We start from the raw sequence: 26305 nt of genomic DNA, 5'->3' as shown, positions 1-26305 counted from the left end.
CAGGAGGTACTTGGCACTCTCAAACCAGCCCAAGTTGGCACTGCTGCCAGCATGGACCTGGGAGGCATCCTGCTCAATGCAGAATTTTAGGAGCCAGAAGGCTGCTCCGAGCCACAAGCCCTGGATCTAAAACTTTGCCCCACTTCCCAGGTTTGGAAAACTCACTAACCCTAGTTCTGGGAGTCAGTTTGCAGGAGGTACTTGGCACTCTCAAACCAGCCTGACTTGGCACTGGTGCCAGCTTGGTCCTGAAGGCATCCTGCACAAGGCAGAATTTTAGGAGCCAGAAGGCTGCTCTGAGCCACAGGCCCTGGATCAAAAATGCTGCCCCTTTCCCTTGAAACAAAACTCACTAGCCCTGGTTCAGGGTTTCCGATTGCAGGAGGTACTTGGCACTCTCAAACCAGCCCAAGTTTCCACTGGTGACAGTTTCCACTGGGAGGCGTCCTGCGCAATGTGGAACTTTATGAGCCAAAAGGCTACTCAGAGCCACAGCCCCTGGAACACCAATGCTGCCCTTTTCCCAGGAAACAAGACTCACTAACCCTGGTCCATGGTGTCAGATTGCAGTAGTTACTTGGCAGTCTCAAACCAGCCCAAGTTTCCACTGGTGCCAGCTAAGTCCTAGAAGGTATCCTGCGCAATTCATAATTTTAGGAGCCAAAAGGCTGCTCCAAGCCACAAGCCCTGGAACACCAAAGCAACGCAGCAACTTTTTCCTGGAAGCAGGACTCACCAACCCTGGTTCTTGGAGTCAGTTTGCAGGAGGTACTTGGCACTCTCAAACCAGCCCAAGTTGGCACTGCTGCCAGCTTGGTCCTGGGAGGCATCCTGCGCAATGCAGAATTTTAAGAGCCAGAAGGCTGCTCCGAGCCCAGGCGCTGGAACACAAACAACGCCTGTTTTCCTGGAGAAACAAGATGCACCAACCCTGGTTCTAGGTGTCAGTTTTCAGGAGGTGCTTGGCACTCTCAATCCAACCAGATTGGCACTGGTGCAAGCTTGCCTCTGGAAGGCGTCCTCTGCAATGTGGAATTTTTTGAGCCAGAAGGCTGCTCAGAGCCACAGCCCCTGGAACAACAATGCTGCCCCTTTCCCTGGAAACAAAGCTCACTAGCCCTGGTCCACGTGTCATATTGCAGGAGGTACTTGGCACTCTCAATCCAACCAGAGTTGGCACTGGTGCAAGCTTGCCTCTGGGAGGCGTCCTGCGCAATGTGGAATTTTTTGAGCCAGAAGGCTGCTCAGAGCCACAGCCCCTGGAACCACAATGCTGCCCTTTTCCCAGAAAAAAAGCCTCACTAACTCTGGTCCATGGTGTCAGTTTGCAGGTGGTATTTGGCACTCTCAAACCAGCCCGTGTTTCTACTGGTACCAGCATAGTCCTGGGAGGCATCCTGCGCAATGCGGAATTTTAGGAGCCAGAAGGCTGCTCCGAGCCCCGGGTCCGGGATCACCAACAATGCCTGTTTTCCTGGAGAAAGAAGACGCACCAACCTTGGTTCTAGGTGTCAGTTTTCAGGAGGTACTTTGCACTCTCAATCCAGCCAGAGTTGGCACTGGTGCCAGCTTGGGTCTGGGAGGCCTCCTGCACAATGCGGAATTTTAGGAGCCAGAAGGCTGCTCTGAGCCACAAGCCCTGGAACACCAACGCAACGCTGCCCGTTTTCCCTGGAAACAACACTCACCATCCCTGGTTCATGGTGTCAGTTTGCAGGAGGTACTTGGCGCTCTCAATCCAGCCAGAGTTGGCACTTCTATCTTGGTCCTGGGAGGCCTCCTGCGCAATGCAGAATTTTAGGAACCAGAAGGCTGCTCTGAGCCACAGGCCCTAAAACAAAATCTTTGCCCCATTTCCCAGGTTTGGAAAACTCAATAACCCTAGTTCTAGGAGTCAGTTTGCAAGAGGTACTTGGCACTCTCAAACCAGCCTGACTTAGCACTGGTGCCAGCTTGGTCCTGGGAGGCATCCTGCGCAATGCAGACTTTTAGGAGCCAGAAGGCTGCCCTGAGTTCCAGGGCCTGGAACACCAACAACGCCCGTTTTCCTGGAGAAACAAGACGCACCAACCCTGGTTCTAGGTGTCAGTTTTCAGGAGGTACTTGGCACTCTCAAACCAGCCGAAGTTGGCACTGGTGCCAGCTTGGTCCTGGGAGGCATCCTGCGCAAAGCGGAATTTTTGGAGCCAGAAGGCTGATCTGAGCCACAAGCCCTGGAAAAAAAACTTTGCCCCATTTCCCAGGTTTGTAAAACTCACCAACCCTACTTCTAGGGGTCAGTTTGCAGGAGGTACATGGCACTCTCAAACCAGCCGAAGTGGGCACTGGTGCCAGCTTGCATCTGGGAGGCATCCTGCGCAATGCAGAATTTTAGGAGAGAGTAGGGCGCTCCGAGCCACAGGCCCTGGAATAACAAACGCTGCCCGTTTTTCCTGGAAACATAGCTCACGAACCCTGGTTCTCGGTTTCAGATTGCAGGAGGTACTTGGCACTCTCAAACCAGCCGAAGTGGGCACTGGTGCCAGCTTGCATCTGGGAGGTATCCTGCGCAATGTGAAATTTTTTGAGCCAGAAGGCTGCTCTGAGCCAAAGGCCCTGGATCAACAACACTGCCCATTTTCCTGGAGAAACAAGACTCATGAACTCTGGTTCTAGGATTCAGATTGCAAGAGGTACTTGGCACTCTCAAACCAGCCCAAGTTGGCACTGGTGCCAACTTGTCCTTGGAGGCATCCTGCACAATGCGGAATTTTTTGAGCCAGAAGGCTTCTCTGAGCCACAGGCCCTGGATCACCAATGCTGCCCCTTTCCCTGGAAACAAAGCTCACTAACCCTGGTTCATGGTGTCAGATTGCAGGAGGAAGTTGGCACTCTCAAACCAGCCCAAGTTTCCACTGGTGGTAGCTTGCGTCTGAGAGGCATCCTGCGCAATGCGGAATTTTTTGAGCCAGAAGGCTGCTCCGAGCCACAAGCGGTGGAACAGCAAAGACACGCTGCCCGTTTTCCCTGGAAACTAGGCTCACCAACCCTGGTTCATGGTGTCAGTTGGCAGGAGGTACTTGGCACTCTGAAACCAGCCAGAGTTGGCACTGGTGCCATCATGGTCCTGGGAGGCCTCCTGCGCAATTCAGAATTTTAGGAGCCAGAAAGCTGCTCTGAGCCACAGGCCCTAAAACAAAATCTTTGCCCCATTTCCCAGGTTTGGAAAACTCAATAACCCTAGTTCTAGGAGTCAGTTGGCAGGAGGTACTTGGCACTCTGAAACCAGCCAGAGTTGGCACTGGTGCCATCATGGTCCTGGGAGGCCTCCTGCGCAATTCAGTTTTTTAGGAGCCAGAAAGCTGCTCCGAGTACCAGGCCCTGGAAAACCAACAATGCCCGTTTTCCTGGAGAAACAAGACGTACAATCTCTTGTTCTAGGTGTCAGTTTTCAGGAGGTACTTGGTTCTCTCAAACCAGCCCAAGTTGGCATTGATGCCAGCTTGGTCCTGGGAGGCATCCTGCGATATGCGGAATTTTAGGAGCCAGAAGGGGGCTCTGAGCAACAGGCCCTGGAACAAAAAATTTTCCCCATTTCCCAGGTTTTTAAAACTCACCAACCCTATTTCTAGGAGTCAGTTTGCAGGAGGTACTAGGCACTCTTAAACAAGCCCAATTGGCAGTGGCGCCAGCTTGGGTCTGGGAGGCAACCTGTGCAATGCGGAATTTTAGGAGAGAGTAGGCTGCTCCGAGCCACAGCCCTGAAACAACAACCTGCCCCTTTTCCCTGGAAACATAGCTCACCAACCCTGGTTCTAGGTGTCAGATTGCAGGAGGTACTTGGAACTCTCAAACCAGCCTAAGTTGGCACTGCTGCCAGCTTGGGTCTGGGAGGCATCCTGTGCAATGCCGAATTTTTTGAGCCAGAAGGCTGCTCAGAGCCACAGGCCCTGGAACACCAACACCACTCGTTTTCCTGGAAGAAACCAGACTTACCAACTCTGGTTCTAGGAGTCAGTTTGCAGGAGGTACTTGGCACTCTCAAACCAGCCCAAGTTTGCACTGGTTCCAGCTTGGTCCTGGGAGGCATCCTGCATAATGTGGAATTTTAGGAGCCTGAAGGCTGCTCTGAGCCACAGGCCCTGGATCAGAAATACTGCCCCTTTCCCTGGAAACAAAGCTCACTAGCCCTGGTTCATAGTGTCAGATTGCAGGAGGTACTTGGCACTCTCAAAGGAGCCCAAATTGGCACTGGTGCCAGCTTAGTTCTGGGAGGCATCCTGCACAATGCGGAATTTTAGGAGCCAGAAGGCTGCTCCGAGCCACAAGCCCTGGAACACCAACGCAACGCTGCCCGTTTTCCCTGGAAACAACACTCACCAACCCTTGTTCATGGTGTCAGTTTGCAGGAGGTACTTGGCACTCTCAAACCAGCCAGAGTTGGCACTGGTGCCAGCTTGGTCCTGGGAGGCATCCTGCGCAATGCAGAATTTTAGGAGCCAGAAGGCTGCTCTGAGCCACAGGCCCTGGAACACAACAACCGCCCGTTTCCCTGGAGAACAAGACTCACCAACCCTGGTTCTAGGTGTCAGTTTGCAGGAGGTACTTGGCACTCTCAAACCAGCCCAAGTTGGCACTGGTGCCAGCTTGGTCCTGGGAGGCATCCTGCGATATGCGGAATTTTAGGAGCCAGAAGGCTGCTCTGAGCCACAAGCCCTGGAACAAAAAGCTGCCCCATTTCCCAGGTTGTAAAACTCACCAACCCTAGTTCTAGGTGTCAGTTTGCAGGAGGTACTTGGCACTCTCAAACCAGGCAAGTGGGCACTGGTGTCAGCTTGCGTCTGAGAATCCTCGTGCGCAATGCGGAATTTTAGGAGCGAGTAGGCTGCTCTGAGCCACAGGCCCTGGAACACAAACGCTGCCCCATTTCTCTGGAAACATAGCTCACCAACCCTGGTTCATGGTGTCAGATTGCAGGCGGTACTTGCCACTCTCAAACCAGCCCAATTTGGCACTGGTGTCAGCTTGATCCTGGGAGGCATCCTGCGCAATGCGGAATTTTATGAGCCAGAAGGCTGCTCTGAGCCACAGGCCCTGGATCACCAATACTGCCCGTTTCCCTGGAAACAAGACTCACCAACCCTGGTTCATGGTGTCAGATTGCAGGCGGTACTTGCCACTCTCAAACCAGCCCAATTTGGCACTGGTGTCAGCTTGATCCTGGGAGGCATCCTGCGCAATGCGGAATTTTAGGAGCAAGAAGGCTGCTCCCAGCCACAAGCCCTGGAACACAACAACCCTGCCCCTTTTCCCTGGAAACAACTCACCAACCCTGGTTCTAGGTGTCAGTTTGCAGGAGGTACTTGGCACTCTCAAACCAGCCCAAGTTGGCACTGGTGCCAGCTTTTTCCTGGGAGGCATCCTGCGATATGCGGAATTTTAGGAGCCAGTAGGCTGCTCCGAGCCACAGGCCCTGAAGCAACAAACGCTGCCCCTTTTCCCTGGAAACATAGCTCACCAACCCTGGTTCTAGGTTTCAGATTGCAGGAGGTACTTGGCACTCTCAAACCAGCCTGACTTGGCACGGGTACCAGCTTGCGTCTAGGAGGCATTCTGCGCAATGCGGAATTTTTTGAGCCAGAAGGCTGCTGTGAGCCACAGGCCCTGGAACACCAATACCGCCTGTTTTCCTGAAGAAACAAGACCCACCAACTCTGGTTCTAGGGGTCAGATTGCAGGAGGTACTTGGCACTCTCAATCCAGCCCAAGTTGGCACTGGTGCCAGCTTTTTCCTGGGAGGCATCCTGCAATATGCGGAATTTTAGGAGCCAGAAGGCTGCTCTGAGCCACAAGCCCTGGAACCCACGCAACGCTGCACCTTTTTCCGTGGAAACAAGACGCAACAAGCCTGGTTCTAGGTGTCAGTTTTCAGGAGGTACTTGGCACTCTCAAACCAACCTGACTTGGCACTGGTGCCAGCTTGGTCCTGGGAGGCATTCTGCGCAATGCAGAATTTTAGGAGCCAGAAGGCTGCTCCGAGTACCAGGCCCTGGAACACCAACAACGCCCGTTTTCCTGGAGACATAAGACGCACCAACTCTGGTTCTAGGTGTCAGTTTTCAGGAGGTACTTGGCACTCTCAAACCAGCCCAAGTTGGCACTGCTTCCAGCTTGGTCCTGGGAGGCATCCTGCGCAATGCGGAATTTTAGGAGCCAGAAGGCTGCTCTGAGCCACAAGTCCTGAAACAAAAATTTTGCCCCATTTCCCAGGTTTGTAAAACTCACCAAACCTAGTTCTAGGAGTCAGTTTGCAGGAGGTACTTTGCACTCTCAAACAAGCCCAAGGTGGCCCTGCTGCCAGCCCGGGTCTGGGAGGCATCCTGCGCAATGCGGATATTTCGGAGTTAGTAGGATGCTCCCAGCCACAGGCCCTGAAACAACCAACACTGCCCCTTTTCCCTGGAAACATAGCTCACCAACCCTGGTTCTAGGTTTCAGATTGCAGGAGGTACTTCGCACTCTCAAACCAGCCTGACTTGGCACTGGTGCCAGCTTGCGTCTGGGAGGCATCCTGCGCAATGCGGAATTTTTTGAGCCAGAAGGCTGCTCCGAGCCACAGGCCCTGGAACACCAATACCGCCTGGTTTCCTGAAGAAACAAGACCCACCAACTCTGGTTCTAGGGGTCAGATTGCAGGAGGTACTTGGCACTCTCAATCCAGCCCAAGTTTCCACTGGTGCCAGCTTGGTCCTGGGAGGCATCCTGCATAATGCGGAATTTTAGCAGCCAGAAGGCTGCTCCGAGCCACAGGCCCTAGAACACCAATACCGCCTGGTTTCCTGAAGAAATAAGACCCACCAACTCTGGTTCTAGGGGTCAGATTGCAGGAGGTACTTGGCACTCTCAATCCAGACCAAGTTTCCACTGGTGCCAGCTTGGTCCTGGGAGGCATCCTGCATAATGAGGAATTTTAGCAGCCAGAAGGCTGCTCTGAGCCACAGGCCCTGGAAAAAAATCTTTGCTCCATTTCCCAGGTTTGGAAAACTCACCAAACCTAGTTCAAGGAGTCAGTTTGCAAGAGATACTTGGCACTCTCAAAACAGCGAGAGTTGACACTGGTTCCAGCTTGGTCCTGGGAGGCATCCTGCACAATGCAGAATTTTAGGAGCCAGAAGGCTGCTCCGAGCCGCAAGTCCTGGAACCCGAACGCAACGCTGCACCTTTTTTCGTGGAAGCAAGACTCACCAGCTCTGGTTCCTGGAGTCAGTTTTCAGGAGGTACTTGGCACTCTCAAACCAGCCCAAGTGTGCAATGCTGCCAGATTGGTCCTGGGAGGCATCCTGCGCAATGCAGAATTTTTTGAGCCAGATGGCTGCTCTGAGCCACAGGCCCTGGAACACCAACACCGCCCGTTTTCCTGGAGAAACAAGATGTACCAACCCTGGTTCTAGGTGTCAGTTTTCAGGAGGTACTTGGCACTCTCAAACCAGCACAAGTTGGCACTGGTGCCTGCTTGCCTCTGGGAGGCGTCCTGCGCCATGCAAGAGCCACAGAAGACGGGTTACCGCAACTGGCTGAATGAAGGTGCCGGTTCCCGGCGTCTATCGGCAGAAGCCGCGGTTTGGCGGGCACATCGACTGGCACAATGCTCTGTGCACGAACAAGCCGCTTCTTCGCCTCCGGGCGACGGAGAGCTCGGCAGATGCTGAGACGCGTTAAACGAAAGCGCAAAGCACAGGGATTGAGTGCACAGCTCTCAAACTGATCCAGGACAAGAACTAACCACTTTCCAGACCTTTAAACTTCCTTTAACAGACGAAGGGAAAAAGTTTTCAGACAACTTTTCTTTGCACCTTTCTAAGCTATTTGAAGCCCTCCGTGGGGATTCTTACTTTTTCTTTTCGCCTCAGAAGTGATAGGAATTCACCTAGCTTTATGAAAAACGTCCAGGGATTCTTAATGTGCTGGCACAGTTTTTTCTTGAGAAAAAGCTTGGAAAAGATTTTTCGCTAAGATGTAGGCAGCTAGAGCCGCAGAAGACGGGTTACCGCAACTGGCTGAAGGTAGGCGCCGGTTCCCGGTGACTTTCGGCAGAAGCCGCGGTCCGGAGCGCACAGCGACCAGCACAATGCCTTGTGTGCGATAAAGCCGCTTCTTGGCCTCCGGGAGACGGAGAGCTCGGCAGATGCTGAGACGCGTTAAACGAAAGCGCAAAGCACCGGGATTGAGTGCACAGCTCTGAAACTGAGCCCGGACAAGAACTAACCACTTTCCAGACATTTAAGCTTCGTTTAATCGACGAAGGGAAAAAGTTCTCGGACAACTTTTCTTTGCACCATTCTAAGGTATTTGAAGCACTCCGTGGGGAATCTTACATTTCATTTTGTCTCGGAGCTAGTGAGAACTCGACTAGCTTTATGAAAAACGTCGAGGGATTCTTCCTGTGCTGGCACAGTTTTTTCTTGAGAGAAATCCTGGAAAAGCTTTTTCGCTAAGATGTAGGCGGCAAGAGCTGCAGAAGGCGGGTTACCACAACTGGCCGAAGGTAGGTGCTGGTTCCCGGCGACTTTCGGCAGAAGCCGCGGTCCGGAGCGCACAGCGACCGGCACAATGCCATGTGTGTGAACAAGCAGCTTCTTCGCCTCGTTAGAGCTCGGCAGATGCTGAGACGCGTTAAACAAAAGCGCAAAGCACCAGGATTGAGTGCACAGCTCTGAAGCTGAGCCAGGACAAGAACTAATCACTTTCCAGACGTTTAAGCTTCCTTTAACAGACGAAGGGAAAAAGTTTTCGGACAACTTTTCTTTGCACCTTTCTAAGCTATTTGAAGCACTCCGTGGGGAATCTGACTTTTTCTTTTCGTCTCGGAGTTAGTAAGATCTCGATTATCTTTATGAAAAACGTCCGGGTATTCTTCCTGTGCTGGCAGAGTTTTTTCTTGAGAGAAAGCCTGGAAAAGTTTTTTCGCTAAGATGTAGGTGGCAAGAGCCGCAGAAGACGGGTTTCCGCAACTTGCCGAAGAAAGGTGCCAGTTCCTGGCGTCTTTCGGCAGAAGCCGCGGTCCGGAGCGCACAGCGACCGGCACAATGCCTTGTATGCGAACAAGCAGCTTCTTCGCCTCGTTAGAGCTCGGCAGATGCTGAGACGCGTTAAAAAAAAGCGCAAAGCACCGGGATTGAGTGCACAGCTCTCAAACTGAGCAAGGACAAGAACTAATCTCTTTCCAGACGTTTAAGCTTCGTTTAACAGACGAAGGGAAAAAGTTTTCGGACAACTTTTCTTTGCACCTTTCTAAGCTATTTGAAGCACTCCGTTGGGAATCTGACTTTTTCTTTTCGTCTCGGAGTTAGTAAGATCTCGATTATCTTTATGAAAAACGTCAGGGGATTCTTATTGTGCTGGCACAGTTTTTTCTTGAGAGAAAGCCTGGAAAAGCTTTTTCGCTAAGATGTAGGCGGCAAGAGCCACAGAAGACAGGTTACTGCCACTCGCCGAAGGTAGTTGCCGGTTCCCGGCGTCTTTCGGCAGAAGCCACGGTCTGGAGCGCACAGCGACCGGCACAATGCTCTGTGCGCGAACAAGCCGCTTCTTCGCCTCCGGGCGACGGAGAGCCCGGCAGATGCTGAGACCCGTTAAACGAAGGCGCAAAGCACCGGGATTGAGTGCACAGCTCTCAAACTGAGCAAGGACAAGAACTAATCTCTTTCCAGACGTTTAAGCTTTGTTTAACAGACGAAGGGAAAAAGTTCTCGGACAACTTTTCTTTGCACCTTTCTAAGCTATTTGAAGCACTCCGTGGGGAATCTTACTTTTTCATTTCGCCTCGGAGCTGATAAGAATTCGACTAGCTTTATGAAAAACGTCCGGGGATTCTTATTGTGCTGGCACAGTTTTTTCTTGAGAGAAAGCCTGGAAAAGCTTTTTCGCTAAGATGTAGGCGGCAAGAGCCGCAGAAGACGGGTTACAGCAACTGGCCGAAGGTAGGTGTCGGTTCCCGGCATCTTTCGGCAGAAGCTGCGGTTCGGAGCGCACAGCAACCGGCACAATTCTCTGTGCGCGAACAAGGCGCTTCTTCGCTTCTGGGCGACGGAGAGCTCGGCAGATGCTGAGACCCGTTAAACGGAGGCGCAAAGCACCGGGATTGAGTGCACAGCTCTCAAACTGAGCCAGGACAAGAACTAACCACTTTCCAGATGTTTAAACTTACTTTAACATAGGGAGGGAAAAAGTTTGTGGACAACCCCACCACTTCTAAAATTCTATTTAGAAGTAAAAAAGAACCCATTCAAACAACTAAGTCTCTGTTCCCATCTGTATAAAATAAGCAGTTCATTTCCTGCTTTCTTAGCAGATTCTTTAGCTTCTATTATTATGGCAACCTTTTCTTGCTCTTCTAGATTAGAACCAAATTCTTACAGCATATGATGAAACATAGGTTTGCTGTATCTTATATATCCTATATTCTATATCTTATATTCTTATATACAGAAGTCCAGCAAGGAATTCAGACCTCAAAAGAAGCGTCTGTAGAACAAGATTCAGCACAACGTTGGGACATATAAGCTATTTTTCAGGAAAAGCGGCCAAACGGAAACTTTTTAGACTTCTATACGATCATGGCTGCTTGCTTCCAGAACCTGACCTAAGTTGCTGGAAACTAGCTGCAGTATTATTGTGGGCAGTGCTGTGAATGTAGGACATCGTCATTCTTCTCTTCCATTGAAAACCTCAAGTGGAGTCGCATCACTTCTCTTCAAAATTCTGGATTTCTTCGCAAACTGGTAAAATAATGATAAATAAAGTGTTCTGTTCATGAAGTTTGAACCTAATGTTCAAAACGAAAAAGAAAAAAACATTCAGATATGGTCTGCAATAATACAGCAGAGAGAAGATGAACCAGACTGGCCTACAAAAGAAAGAAGTGAAGCAGAATTTGGGATATTGGAATACCTTGTGATGAATTATTCAAATAAATCAAGAAATTAAAAATAACCTATTCAAATTCAATCAGTGATGGACAGATAGAGAAAAAGGACTAATTACTACTAATATTTCTTTCATTCTCCAACAAGAAGTGCAATGATCCTCTTGAATGCACAGAAGATTTTTGGAAAAGACAGCAGCCTTCTTCTTGCCAACATATTCCTCAGAACTCCAGGAGACAAATCATTTGAGCTATGAGGAGCTTTCTCTCTGTCAAACTTCCAGAGCATAGCCAATATTCTCTTCCTTTAGGGATCCTCGCCTCCCTGGGGGAGTGGTGGATAGTCTACAGCCCCGGTACATCAGCCAGACACTCCGCCTTATTTCCCATGGCTTCTGCAGCAAGGACATCATCTCCACTGGCTTTCTAGCCAAAATATATGCAAGGCACAACAAAGAACATAGCCAAAACCTTGAGCACAGCTTATGGGCTTTGAAAGAAAAATCTCAGGATGGCAATACTGGATCTTCTGATCCAAACCATCAGGAAACCTTTCTTTAGAGGTGTTGGGAAAGACGAAAGTTTGACAAGAAAGTCTCACAGATATGTATGCTTGGCAGAAAGATTTTTGAATGTGGAGTCTGAAGAAAGAATAGAGTTGGAAGCAAGTTTTCATCTAGAAGGAAAGAATTGCTGAGCCAGTCTTACTGGATAACCAAGGAGGCAAAAGGTATGTTAGTTAGAAGGGGCTTTTATGACTTAGAGCAAAGGATAAACCCACCCCAAAGAAGAAGATGATTTCACCAAGCTGGAAGATAGCACAGGCAAACAAGTCAGCAAATGTGGCAAGCAGAAAAAAGGTCTCCGAATGTTCCACTGCCAAGAAAACTGAAAAACAACTTTCAGCTTCAACTGTAATGTACTGACTTTTAGTGAGTGGAGAATAGTAACATGACTATGGTAATTAGAGTAGTTATGATAGGCTATAGATAAGAGCTAAGGGATAGATTGGTTCTACTGTATGAAGATGCTCAGCAAAGTATATAATGCATTGTAACCAAAACCAAAGGCTCTCCAGGCCTGCCTGCAGCTAGAGCTGACAGATGTAGGTACAGGCTCTGTCACCCACCACCCTGGGCTGCTGCAATGTCTTGGATGGAATAAACTGCATTTTGGAGAGCCGCCTGGAGTCCCGCATCCCTCAATTAGGCTCTTACATGAGGTGAAAAACTCTTCTGTCTATTGTACAAAAAAATAGCTATGTAATCTAGAGTTGCATGACCCAATATTTCTATTGAATAGGAACAATTTTTATCAATATTATGGATCCACTTCTTTTCAGTGTGTTTGGTAAAAAACGTCAAGTATCCTTTAAAAGGAATTATTGGATGCGTACTGAGTACTACGGATTAGTTAAGGTGTTGGTTTGGCATGGCTTGGTTTTTGGTGGGGAGGGAAGAAGTCAGCCACAGAAGTGATTTTTTGTGGAAAGCTCCTAGAAACTTCCTCCATGCCTGGCAAAGTGAATCCCTGCTTGGCACTAAGAACAGACATGCTGCTAAGCCAATTCCAGAAGCTGGTAGTGCCTCGGTGATATATTTAAGAAGGAAATCAAAACTGCAGCCAGTTGAATTTGAAGTTGGGAAACTTTTGGGTTGGCACCTCTCCTGGTTTGAAAGCAAAACCAGTGAGACACTCTGCTGCAGAGGGTGTTTATTATTGTAATGCAGTTCTCGTAGTCCCTTTTATAATCCTTCCTATTTTGTGCTGTTCTAGCATATGTTATTATTAATGGATTGTTCCTTTCCCCCCTGCAGTGTTGGTTTTTCCCCATAGACCTGCCCTTTTGTTCCCTGTTCCTTCTCCCATTGAACATCAACCCCTCCCCAAGCCTGCCCCTTTCTCTAGAAACTTCCCTATCAATTTTGTGCCCTTCGAAACCCCATTGGTTTGTTCAAGTTATTCTCCTCCCTTGTAGTCCCCCTACTGGTTTAAACATTGTGTTGCCCGCCTTGTGTTCCACCCCCACTTTCTCCCAGTTGCTTCAAGATTGTATCCTCCCCTGGGACCTCCCCCCTTTTAGAAGTTGATGTTTGGCTCGGTTCCCTGGGCCAGGGCCTCCCGGCCAGCGCCTGTTGGGTTTGGGGGCGTTGCTTCCCCCGCCGGGACCTGGACCTCCGTTCTGTGAGCCAGGTCTGGGCTCTCTATTCCTACCATGGGGTGCAGGGCCCCCTGAAAACGGTGGCTGGTGGATCAGCCTGTTTGGGGTCTCAGTGGACCACTCTCTGCTACAGCTCTTTCAAAAGAAAAAAAAAAAAACCCAAAAAGAAAAACAAACAAACAAACAAACAAAAAATTAATTAAAAAGGGTTGAAAGAGCTGGCAGCTCAAAAAATTTTTGCAAGCCTGTTTCAGGACAAAAGGGACTTTCCACACTGTCAAAGAGGAACATCTTCAGTTTGGACTTTTTCCTGAAACTCAGCTGTTTGGACTTGAAGCAATGAACTTTCCTTGGCCTGTTTTTGCATTTTCTTCTATTTTAAGATTGTTTTGGTGATGTGATGGGAATTTGGTGTTCTGCAGGTGAAGAATTTCCCTGATGGTTCCACACCAGCATTTGATTGATATTTTGATTGGCAAAACATAACAAAAAATGCCTCTCAGATGTTTGTTCTTTCCTCTGCTTGGTCCAGCAGATGAAATTGCAAACATTTTTCTTTTTAATTGCTTTTTAATATAAAAAGGGTGAGATGTCACCAACATATTTTATGAGAAATCCTTTACTTAGGATTTTTCCTCTCCTGAGAGCTGAGAGCCTCAGGAACAAACTGTAAACAATTCTTATCTGCTACTGTGGAATGCAACGGGGAGAAATCTGTGATTGGCCCCGTCAGACTGTTTGCAATTAAGAGCCTATCACAGGACACCTGTTCTGCTGGTCTCAGTCTGAGAAGACCTGAGTTTACATTCTATTCTATTCTTAGCATAGCCTTGTAGTGAAACCTTTCTCTTTATTCTTTTAGCATAGTTTTTATATCTTATATATCATATAAAAATAAATCAAGCCTTCTGATGCATGGAGCCAACTGTCTCGTCTCTTCCCTCATCCTGGGACCCCAGGAAAACCATGTAACAGGTGCCAGCTTGCGTCTGGGAGGCATCCAGCGCAATGCGGAATTTTAGGAGCCAGAAGGCTGCTCTGAGCCACAGCCCCTGGATCACCAATGCTGCCCTTTTCCCAGGAAACAAGACTCACTAAACCTGGTTCATGGTGTCAGATTGCTGGAGGTACTTGGCACTCTCAAACCAGCCCAAGTTTGCACTGGTGCCAGCTTGGTCCTGGGAGGCATCCTGCGCAATGCGGAATTTTAGGAGCCAGAAGGCTGCTCTGAGCCACAAGCCTGGACCTAAAACGTTGCCCCACTTCCCAGGTTTGGAAAACTCACCAAACCTAGTTCTAGGAGTCAGTTTGCAGGAGGTACTTGGCACTCTCAAACCAGCCCAAGTTGGCACTTCTGCCAGCTTGGTCTGGGAGGCATCCTGCGCAATGCGGAATTTTAGGAGCCAGAAGGCTGCCCTGAGCCACAGGCCCTGGAACAACCAACGCTGCCCCTTTTCCCTGGAAACATAGCTCACCAACCCTGGTTCTAGGTTTCAGGATTGCTGGAGGTACTTGGCACTCTCAAACCAGCCCAAGTTTGCACTGGTGGCAGCTTAGTCCTGAGAGGCATCCTGCGCAATGCAGAATTTTAGGAGGCAGACGGCTGCTACGAGCCACAAACCCTGAAACATCAACGCAGTGCTGCCCGTATTCCATGGAAACAATATTTACCAACCTTGGTTCTAGGTTTCATTTTGCAGGTGTTACTTGGCACTCTCAAACCAGCCTGACTTGGCACTGGTGCCAGCTTGGTCCTGGGAGGCCTCCTGCACAATGTTGAATTTTAGGGTCCAGAAGTCTGCTCCGAGTACCATGCCCTCGAACAGCAACACCGCCCGTTTTCCTGGAGAAACAAGACGCACCAACCCTAGTTCTAGGTGGCAGTTTTCAGGAGGTACTTGGCACTCTCAAACCAGCCTGACTTGGCACTGGTGCCAGCTTGGTCCTGGGAGGCATCCTGCACAATTCGGAATTTTCTGAGCCAGAAGGCTGCTTCGAGAACCAGGCCCTGGAACACCAACACCGCCCGTTTTCCTGAAGAAACAAGACTCACCAACTCTGGTTCTAGGTTTCAGATTGCAGGAGGTACTTGGCACTCTCAAACCAGCCCAAGTTGGCACTGGTGCCAGCTTGCCTCTGGAGGCGTCCTGCGCAATGCGGAATTTTTGAGCCAGAAGGCTGCTCTGAGCCACAGGCCCTGGAACACCAATGCTGCCCTTTTCCCAGGAAACAAGACTCACTAACCCTGGTCCATGGTGCCAGATTGCAGGAGGTACTTGGCACTCTCAAACCAGCCCACGTTTCCACTGGTGCCAGCTTAGTCCTGGAAGGCATCCTGTTCCAGGATGCCCTGGAACACCATCGCAACGCTGCCCGTTTTCCCTGGATACAAGACTCACCAGTCCTGGTTCATGGTGTCAGTTTGCAGGAGGTACTTGGCACTCTCAAACCAGCCTGACTAGGCACTGGTGCCAGCTTGGTCCTGGGAGGCATCCTGCACAATGCGTAATTTTAGGAGCCAGAAGACTGCTCTGAGCCACAAGCCCTGGAACAAAAACTTTGCCCCATTTCCCAGGTTTGTAAAACTCACCAACCCTAGTTCTAGGGGCAGTTTGCAGGAGGTACTTTGCACTCTCAAACAAGCCCAAGTTGGCACTGCTGCCAGCTTGGGTCTGGGAGGCATCCTGCGCAATGCGGAATTTTAGGAGAGAGTAGGATGCTCAAAGCCACAGGCCGTGAAACAACCAACGCTGCCCCTTTTCCCTGGAAACATAGCTCACCAACCCTGGTTCTAGGTTTCAGATTGCAGGAGGTACTTGGAACTCTCAAACCAGCCTGACTTTCCACTGGTGCCAGCTTGGTCCCTGAGGCCTCCTGCGCAATGCGTAATTTTTTGAGCCAGAAGCCTTCTCTGAGTACCAGGCCCTGGAACACTAACAACGCCCGTTTTCCTGGAGAAACAAGACGCACCAACCCTGGTACTAGGTGTCAGTTTTCAGGAGGTACTTGGCACTCTCAAATCAGTCTGACTTGGCACTGGTGCCAGCTTGGTCCTGGGAGGCATCCTGCGCAATGGGGAATTTTAGGAGCCAGAAGGCTGCTCTGAGCCACAAGCCCTGGAACAAAATCTTTGCCCCATTTCCCAGGTTTGTAAAACTCACCAACCCTAGTTCTAGGAGTCAGTTTGCAGGAGGTACTTGGCACTCTCAAACAAGCCCAAGTTGGCACTGCTGCCAGCTTTGGTCTGGGAGGCATCCTGCACAATGCGGAATTTTAGGAGAGAGTAGGATGCTCCAAGCCACAGGCCGTGAAACAACCAACGCTGCCCCTTTTCCCTGGAAACATAGCTCACCAACCCTGGTTCGAGGATTCAGATTGCAGGAGGTACTTGGCACTCTCAAACCAGCCTGACTTGGCACTGGTGCCAGTGTTGCCTACATATTTTATGAAAAATCCTTTACTTAGGATTTTTCCTTTCCTGAGAGCTGAGAAGCCTCAGGAACAACTAAACAATTCTTTTTTACTGCTGTGGAATGCCACGAGAAAATCTGTGATTGGCCCCGTCAGACTGTTTCCAATTAAGAGCCTATCACAATTCACCTGTTCGGCCCGTCTCGGGCTGAGAAGACTTCAGTTTACACATTCCTTTCTATTCTTAGCTTAGCCTTGTAGTGAAACCTTTCTCTTTACTCTTTTAGTATAGTTTCTATATCTTATATATCATATCATAATAAATCAAAGCCTTCTGATGCATGGAGTCAACGTTGTCGTCTCTTCCCTCATCCTGGGACCTCAGAAAACCCGCTGTAATAAATGGTGACCTCCGAGTGACAAAAGGAGCACCACCACGAAAGGTGAACACCGAGGACAGAACTGACAGATGGTGCCTCGAGTGAAGAAATCACCGCAATTGGACCCTGAGTGAAGAAGAATTCTTCATTTGGTAAGCCCAGAGGAGCATTGCTACATTTGGGTGAACCCCGAGTGTTTAGCATTGATGGTCACCTACACCAGGGACCACAGGAGTGGCTTCTAGCCAGGAGCTGAAGAACTGACGATCCTGAAATTGGACAGAGTTCACAGCCGAGGCTGGCCACAGAGAGAACCTTTTGGAAAGTCTCCGAGACAAGATGTCTGGGTGTCTTCGCGGCACAGAGCAGCCTGCTGAAGCCCAGAGCACACTGTCGCAAGGTACTGTTTACACTGCCTTTCCTGAAAATGCTGCCCTTCGTGTGAGGCAGATTCGGTTATGGCAGAGGGTGCCTACGGAGACGGAGGTTCCATTCTCTCCCTCAGAGGAGAAAATTATTGACCTCTGGCGAAAATGGGGTGATGAGGACAGCATTCCTATGCTAACGGCACATTTCTATGAGTTTTTCCGGTGGGCAAAGTACCATGGATTTTTCTCTGATGTGCTGTATGCCTTTGACTCATATGTTTGGGAATGCATGGAATTCATTATCAGAGGTCTTTTCTACCGGGGACTCGGTTTTCCTTTGATCTACCAGCATTTCAGAACTCTCTTCCTAGTTTTGAAACGGAAAGCTTTAGCATATCAGTGGATTGCAAAGGCACGGGGCTTGTCTCCCTTCTCGCTGGAGCTGGAAAAAGGCAAGCCTTTCCGAATCCGCTGCCTGGAAATCTCCAGCCCCCCCGAATCGGGGTGGGGGGGCGACGCTTTGCCCGCGGCTGAAGAGAAGGTTTTTTCTGCGACCTTGGATCCCGCGCCGACGGCACCGCCCCCCCTCGCTCCTCTCAGGGGGGAGGTGGGTTGGCTCTGTTATCTGAACCGGGGCCAAGGGCCCCGCCCCTGCCCGCCCCAGAGGAGGGTCCAGGACCTGCAGCCTCTCCCGTGGGCCCACTTCCGGCGGGGGTGGACCCATCGCCTCCAGCAGAGTTTGTCGGCGTACCCGTGGCAAAAGCACCGCCTCCCTCGGCTTTGCCCGAGTTGCTAGGCGACACACTCAACAGCGATCACCAAGAGCTCGTGACCGCTCCCCTGCCGCCCCCCGCGGCTGTCCCGCCACCTTCTGTGTCCGCTCCGCTTCCGGTACCCGGAGAAGACGCGGCTGCTGTCCCCAGCCCAGTGGGGAATGCGCTCCCTCCGGCTTTGCAGCCCCCACCGACCCCCGCGGCGGCCTCGCCTTCGGCTGCCGTGCCAGGGGAGAGGGCTGGGCTTGAGAGTCTCCCAGCGGAACCGTCATCGGACCCGACCGCGGCGGCCATCGCGGTGCCCGCGATCAGCTTGGACCTTCCCCTGAGCTTTTCGGGCTGTCCCGAGGCTGCCCCTTAGAGGGGAGCTGGGACGGGGGAAGGGGACTCAGGCTCGCCCCTCCGTGCGGGAGGTGTGGCTGGGCAGCTGAGAGCAAGATCGGGCCGCCTGCTTGCTTTCAAACTCGGTGTTTTTTGCGGGCTGACCCGAGTCTGGTTCGGGGTTTCCCGCTGGGGGTTGGAATGCCTGACTCCCCCTGCGCGCCCTTGCGGCGTGGGGGAGGGGTCTCCTGAGCCTTCTGTCTCCGGTCCCCAGCCCGCAGGGGGTGGGGGTGGTACCGAGGGGCAGAAAGTGGGAACATCTTTTGCATTTGCGATGCAGAGGCAGGAGACACAGTGCAAAGTAAGCATCGCTCATCTGCTGTGGGGACAAAGCACCCCCAGACATGGGGTGTTGTTCCCTTGGAAAGCTTTTCTTCCCCAGCTGCTGGTCTGCGCCGGTTCAGCGGGGATGAAGCGTTCCGTCACTTGGGCTGCCCGGAGATCGGCAGCTGTGTGCCGGATTGAGAGAACACAGAGCCCGCTCTGCGAGCCGGGTTTGGGCCATTTGGCTCGGTTCCCTGGGCCTGGGCCTCCCGGCCAGCGCCTGTTGGGTTTGGGGGTGTTGTTCCCCCCGTCGGGACCTGGCCCACCTTTCTGTGAGCCAGGTCTGGGGTCCCTGTTCCTTCCACGGGGGCCGGGGCCCCCGCAAACGGTGGCTGGTGGACCAGCCTGTTTGGGGCCTCAGTGGGCCATTGTCTGCTACTGCTTTTCAAAAAAAAAAAAAAAAAAAAAAAATTAAATTAAATAAAAAGGTTGAACGAGCTAGCAGCTCAGAAAGTTTTACAAGCCTGTTTCAGGACCAAAAGGGACTTTTCAGCAGTGTCAAAGAAGAACATCTTCAGTTTGGACTTTTTCCTGAAATTCAGCTGTTTGGACTTGAAGCAATGAACTTTCCTTGGACTGTTTTTGCATTTTCTTCTATTTTAAGATTGTTTTGGTGATGTGATGGGAATTTGGTGTTTTGCAGGTGAAGGGTTTCCCTGATGGTTCCACACCAGCATTTGATTGATCTTTTGATTGCATTTTCTTTTTAATTTACTAAACTTAAAAGGGTGAGATGTTGCCAACATATTTTATGAAAAATCCTTTACTTAGGATTTTTCCTTTCCTAGAGCTGAGAAGCCTTGGAACAACTAAACAATTCTTATCTGCTGCTGTGGAATGCCACGGGAAAATCTGTGATTGGCCCCGTCGACTGTTTCCAATTAAGAGCCTATCACAATTCACCTGTTCGGCCCGTCTCGGGCTGAGAAGACTTCAGTTTACACATTCCTATTCTATTCTTAGCTTAGCCTTGTAGTGAAACCTTTCTCTTTACTCTTTTAGTATAGTTTCTATATCTTATATATCATATCATAATAAATCAAAGCCTTCTGATACATGGAGTCAACGTTGTCGTCTCTTCCCTCATCCTAAGACCTCAGAAAACCCGCTGTAATAGTGCCAGTTTGCGTCTTGGAGGCATCCTGCGCAATGCGGAATTTTTTGAGCCAGAAGGCTGCTCTGAACCACAAGCCCTGGAACACCAACGAAACGCTGCCCCTTTTCCCTGGAAACATAGCACCAAACCTGGTTCTCGGAGTCAGTTTTCAGGAGGTACTTGGCACTCTCAAACCAACCTGACTTGGCACTGGTGCCAGCTTGGTCCTGGGAGGCATCCTGCGCAATGCAGAATTTTAGGAGCCAGAAGGCTGCTCCGAGCCACAGGCCCTGGAACATAACAACGCCCGTTTTCCTGAAGAAACAAGACGCAACAAGCCTGGTTCTAGGTGTCAGTTTTCAGGAGGTACTTGGCACTCTCAAACCAGCCCAAGTCGGCACTAGTGCCAGCTTGCGTCTGGGAGGCCTCCTGCGCAATGCAGAATTTTAGGAGCCAGAAGGCTGCTCCAAGCCACAAACCCTGAACATCAACGCAATGCTGCCCGTTTTCCCTGGAATCAAGACTCACCAACCCTGGTTCATGGTGTCAGTTTGCAGGTGGTACTTGGAACTCTCAAACCAGCCCATGTGGCACTGGTGCCAGCTTGGTCCTGGGAGGCCTCCTGCACAATGCAGAATTTTAGGGGCCAGAAGGCTGCTCCGAGTACCAAGCCCTCGAACGCAAACACCGCCCGTTTCCCTGGAGAAACAAGTCTCACCAACCCTGGTTCTAGGTGTCAGTTTTCAGGAGGTACTTGGCACTCTCAAACCAGCCCAAGTCGGCACTAGTGACGGCTTGCGTCTGGGAGGCCTCCTGCGCAGTGCAGAATTTTAGGAGCCAGAAGGCTGCTCGGAGCCACAGGCCCTGGAACATAACAACGCCCGTTTTCCTGAAGAAACAAGACGCAACAAGCCTGGTTCTAGGTGTCAGTTTTCAGGAGGTACTTGGCACTCTCAAATCAGCCTGACTCGGCACTAGTGCCAGCTTGCGTCTGGGAGGCGTAGCGCCCAATGCGGAATTTATTGAGCCAGAAGGCTGCTGCGAGCCACAGGCCCTGGAACACCAATGCTGCCCTTTTCCAAGGAAACAAGACTCACTAACCCTGGTCCATGGTGTCAGATTGCAGGAGGTACTTGGCACTCTCAAACCAGCCCAAGTTTCCACTGGTGCCACCTTAGTCCTGGAAGGCATCCTGTTCCAGGATGCCCTGGAACACCAATGCAACGCTGCCCGTTTTCCCTGGAAACATGACTCACCACCCTGGTTCATGGTGAAAGTTTGCAGGAGGTTCTTGGCACTCTCAATCCTGCCAAGTTGGCACTGGTGCCAGCTTGGTCCTGGGAGACATCCTGCGCAATGCAGAATTTTAGGAGCCAGAAGGCTGCTCGGAGCCACAGGCCCTGGAACACCAACGAAATGCTGCCCCATTTCCCTGGAAACATAGCTCACCAAACCTAGTTCTAGGAGTCAGTTTTCAGGAGGTACTTGGCACTCTCAAACCAGTCCGACTTGGCACTGGTGCCAGCTTGGTCCTGGGAGGCATCCTGCGCAATGCGGAATTTTAGGAGCAGAGTAGGCTGCTCCGAGCCACAGGCCCTGAAACAACAACGCTGCCCGTTTTCCCTGGAAACAAGACTCACCAACCCTGGTTCATGGTTTCAGTTTGCAGGAGGTACTTGGCACTCTCAAACCAGCCCAAGTTGGCACTGGTGCCAGCTTGGTCCTGGGAGGCATCCTGCGCAATGCGGAATTTTAGGAGCCAGAAGTCTGCTCAGAGTACCAGGCCCTGGGACAACAACACCGCCCGTTTTCCTGGAGAAACAAGACGCACCAACCCTGGTTCTTGGTGTCAGTTTTCAGGAGGTACTTGGCACTCTCAAACCAGCCCAAGTTGGCACTGGTGCCAGCTTGGTCCTGGGAGGCATCCTGCATAATGCGGAATTTTAGGAGCCAGAAGGCTGCTCTGAGCCACAAGCCCTGGAACAAAAACTTTGCCCTATTTCCCAGGTTTGTAAAACTCACCAACCCTAGTTCTTGGGGACAGTTTGCAGGAGGTACTTGGTACTCTCAAACAAGCCCAAGGTTGCACTGCTGCAAGCTTGCTCATGGGAGGCCTCCTGCGCAATGCGGAATTTTAGGAGAGAGTAGGCTGCTCCGAGCCACAAGCCCTGGAACAACCAACGCTGCCCCTTTTCCCTGGAAAAATAGCTCACCAATCCTGGTTCTTGGTGTCAGTTTTCAGGAGGTATTTGGCACTCTGAAACCAGCCCAAGTTGGCACTGCTGCCAGATTGCGTCTGGGAAGCATCCTGTGCAATGAGGCATTTATTGAGCCAGAAGGCTGCTCTGAGCCACAAGCCCTGGAACACCAACGAAATCGCTGCCCTTTTCCCTGGAAACATAGCTCACCAAACCTGGTTCTCGGAGTCAGTTTGCAGGCGGTACTTGGCACTCTAAAACCAACCTGACTTGGCACTGGTGCCAGCTTGGTCCTGGGAGGCATCCTGCGCAATGCAGAATTTTAGGAGCCAGAAGGCTGCTCCGAAACACCAACATCGCCCGTTTTCCTGAAGAAACAAGACGCAACAACCCTGGTTCTAGGTTTCAGTTTTCAGGAGGTACTTGGCACTCTCAAACCAACCGAAGTTGGCACAGGTGCCAGCTTAGTCCTGAGAGGCATCCTTCGCAATGCGGAATTTTAGGAGGCAGACGGCTGCTCCAAGCCACAAACCCTGAAACATCAACGCAATGCTGCCCGTTTTCCCTGGAATCAAGACTCACCAACCCTGGTTCATGGTGTCAGTTTGCAGGTGGTACTTGGAACTCTGAAACCAGCCCATGTGGGCACTGGTGCCAGCTTGGTCCTGGGAGGCCTCCTGCACAATGCAGAATTTTAGGGGCCAGAAGGCTGCTCCGAGTACCAAGCCCTCGAACGCAAACACCGCCCGTTTCCCTGGAGAAACAAGTCTCACCAACCCTGGTTCATGGTGTCAGTTTTCAGGAGGTACTTGGCACTCTCAAACCAGCCCAAGTTGGCACTGGTGCCAGCTTGGGTCTGGGAGGCATCCTGCGCAATGCGGAATTTTTTGAGCAAGAAGGCTGCTCCGAGCCACAGGCCCTGGAACATCAACACCGCCCGTTTTCCTGAAGAAACAAGACTCACCAACTCGGGTTCTAGGTTTCAGATTGCAGTAGGTACTTGGCACTCTCAAACCAGCCCAAGTTGGCACTGGTGCCAGCTTGGCCTCTGGGAGGCATCCTGCCCAATGCGGAATTTTAGGAGCCAGAAGGCTGCTGCGAGCCACAGGCCCTGGAACACCAATGCTGCCCTTTTCCAGGAAACAAGACTCACCAACCCTGGTTCATGGTGTCAGTTTGCAGGAGGTACTTGGCACTCTCAAACCAGCCCAAGTTTCCACTGGTGCCACCTTAGTCCTGGAAGGCATCCTGTTCCAGGATGCCCTGGAACACCAATGCAACGCTGCCCGTTTTCCCTGGAAACATGACTCACCAGCCCTGGTTCATGGTGAAAGTTTGCAGGAGGTACTTGGCACTCTCAAACCAGCCCAAGTTGGCACGGGTGCCAGCTTGGTCCTGGGAGGCATCCTGCGATATGCGGAATTTTAGAAGCCAGAAGGCTGCTCTGAGCCACAAGCCCTGGAACACCAACGAAATGCTGCCCCATTTCCCTGGAAACATAGCTCACCAAACCTGGTTCTCGGAGTCAGTTTTCAGGAGGTACTTGGCATTCTCAAACAAGCCCAAGATGGCACTTTTGCCAGCTTGCCTCCAGGAGGCTTCCTGAGCAATGCAGAATTTTTGAGCCAGAAGGCCGCTCCGAGTACCAGGTCCTGGCACACTAACAATGCCCGTTTTCCTGGAGAAACAAGACGCACCAACCCTGGTTCTAGGTGTCAGTTTTCAGGAGGTACTTGGCATTCTCAAACCAGCCCAAGTTGGCACTGCTGCCATCTTGGTCCTGGGAGGCATCCTGCGCAATGCAGAATTTTAGGAGCCAGAAGGCTTCTCTGAGCAACAAGCCCTGGAACAAAAACTTTGCCCCATTTCCCAGGTTTGGAAAACTCACCAACCCTAGTTCCAGGAGTCAGTCTACAGGAGGTACTTGGCACTCTCAAACAAGCCCAAGTTGGCACTGCTGCCACCTTGGGTCTGGGAGGCATCCTGCGCAATGCAGAATTTTAGGAGAGAGTAGGTTGCTATGAGCCACAGGCCCTGAAACAACAAACGCTGCCCCTTTTCCCTGGAAACATAGCTCACCAACCCTGGTTCTAGGATTTCAGATTGAAGGGGTACTTGGCACTCTCAAACCAGCCTGACTTGGCACGGGTACCAGCTTGCGTCTAGGAGGCATCGTGCGCAATGCGGAATTTTAGGAGACAGAAGGCTGCTCCGAGTACCAGGCCCTGAAACACCAACAACGCCCGTTATACCGGAGAAACAAGACGCAGCAACCCTGGTTTTGGTGTAAGTTTTCAGGAGGTAATTGGCACTCTCAAACCAGCCCAAGTTTGCACTGGTGCCAGCTTGGTCCTGGGAGGCATCCTGCACAATGCGGAATTTTAGGAGCCAGAAGGCTGCTCCGAGTACCAGGCCCTGAAACACCAACAACGCCCGTTATACCGGAGAAACAAGACGCAGCAACCCTGGTTCTAGGTTTCAGTTTTCAGGAGGTACTTGGCACTCTCAAACCAGCCAGAGTTGGCACTCGTGCCAGCTTCGTCCTGGGAGGCATCCTGCATAATGCGGAATTTTAGGAGTCAGAAGGCTGCTCCGAACCACAGGCCCTGGAACACAATCGCTGCCCCTTTTCCCAGGTATGCAAAACTCACCAACCCTGGTTCTAGGTGTTAGTTTGCAGGAGGTACTTGGCACTCCCAAACAAGCCCAAGTTGGCACTGGTGCCAGCTTGGTCCTGGGATGCATCCTGCACAATGCGGAATTTTAGGGGAGAGTAGGCTGCTCCGAGCCACAGGCCCTGGAACAACCAACGCTGCCCCTTGTCCTTGGAAACATAGCTCACCAAACCTGGTTCTTGGAGTCAGTTTTCAGGAGGAACTTGTCACTCTCAAACCATCCTGACTTGGCACTGGTGCCAGTTTGCGTCTGGGAAGCCTCCTGCGCAATGCGGAATTTTTTGAGCCAGAAGGCTGCTCTGAACCACAAGCCCTGGAACACCAACGAAACGCTGCCCCTTTTCTCTGGAAACATAGCTCACCAACCCTGGTTCTAGGTTTCAGATTGCAGGAGGTACTTGGCACTCTCAAACCAGCCCAAGTTGGCACTGGTGCCAGCTTGGTCCTGGGAGGCATCCTGCGCAATGCAGAATTTTAGGAGCCAGAAGGCTGCTCCGAAACACCAACATCGCCCGTTTTCCTGAAGAAAGAAGACGCAACAACCCTGGTTCTAGGTTTCAGTTTTCAGGAGGTACTTGGCACTCTCAAACCAACCGAAGTTGGCACAGGTGCCAGCTTAGTCCTGAGAGGCATCCTTCGCAATGCGGAATTTTAGGAGGCAGACGGCTGCTCCAAGCCACAAACCCTGAAACATCAACGCAATGCTGCCCGTTTTCCCTGGAATCAAGACTCACCAACCCTGGTTCATGGTGTCAGTTTGCAGGTGGTACTTGGAACTCTGAAACCAGCCCATGTGGGCACTGGTGCCAGCTTGGTCCTGGGAGGCCTCCTGCACAATGCAGAATTTTAGGGGCCAGAAGGCTGCTCCGAGTACCAAGCCCTCGAACGCAAACACCGCCCGTTTCCCTGGAGAAACAAGTCTCACCAACCCTGGTTCATGGTGTCAGTTTTCAGGAGGTACTTGGCACTCTCAAACCAGCCCAAGTTGGCACTGGTGCCAGCTTGGGTCTGGGAGGCATCCTGTGCAATGCGGAATTTTTGAGCCAGAAGGCTGCTCCGAGCCACAGGCCCTGGAACATCAACACCGCCCGTTTTCCTGAAGAAACAAGACTCAACAACTCGGGTTCTAGGTTTCGGATTGCAGGAGGTACTTGGCACTCTCAAATCAGACTGACTTGGCACTGGTGACAGCTTTCCTCTGGGAGGCGTAGCTGCCCAATGTGGAATTTATTGAGCCAGAAGGCTGCTCCGAGACACAGGCCATGGAACACCAATGCTGCCCTTTTCCCAGGAAAAGAGACTCACTAACCCTGGTCCATGGTGTCAGATTGCAGGAGGTACTTGGCACTCTCAAACCAGCCCAAGTTTCCACTGGTGCCACCTTAGTCCTGGAAGGCATCCTGTTCCAGGATGCCCTGGAACACCAATGCAACGCTGCCCGTTTTCCCTGGAAACATGACTCACCAGCCCTGGTTCATGGTGAAAGTTTGCAGGAGGTTCTTGGCACTCTCAATCCTGCCAAAGTTGGCACTGATGCCAGCTTGGTCCTGGGAGACATCCTGCACTATGCAGAATTTTAGGAGCCAGAAGGCTGCTCTGAGCCACAAGCCCTGGAACACCAACGAAATGCTGCCC

The 26305-nt window shown here is 51.3% G+C and overlaps 1 protein-coding gene across 1 annotated transcript in view; it reads right to left on the bottom strand.

Moving 5' to 3' along the window:
• LOC115485198 (uncharacterized) overlaps positions 1-26305 on the bottom strand; it is a 2106330-nt gene that overhangs the window by 1333958 nt on the left and 746067 nt on the right. The window contains 1 exon segment of the mRNA XM_050983901.1: positions 11922-11933. Coding sequence (XP_050839858.1) covers positions 11922-11933 — 12 coding nt within the window.

The sequence above is a fragment of the Serinus canaria genome, chromosome 25 (assembly GCF_022539315.1).
Source record: "Serinus canaria isolate serCan28SL12 chromosome 25, serCan2020, whole genome shotgun sequence".
Lineage (NCBI taxonomy): Eukaryota > Metazoa > Chordata > Aves > Passeriformes > Fringillidae > Serinus > Serinus canaria.
The sequence above is the reverse complement of the archived record's forward strand: the minus strand, read 5'-3'. Positions and strand labels throughout refer to the sequence as shown.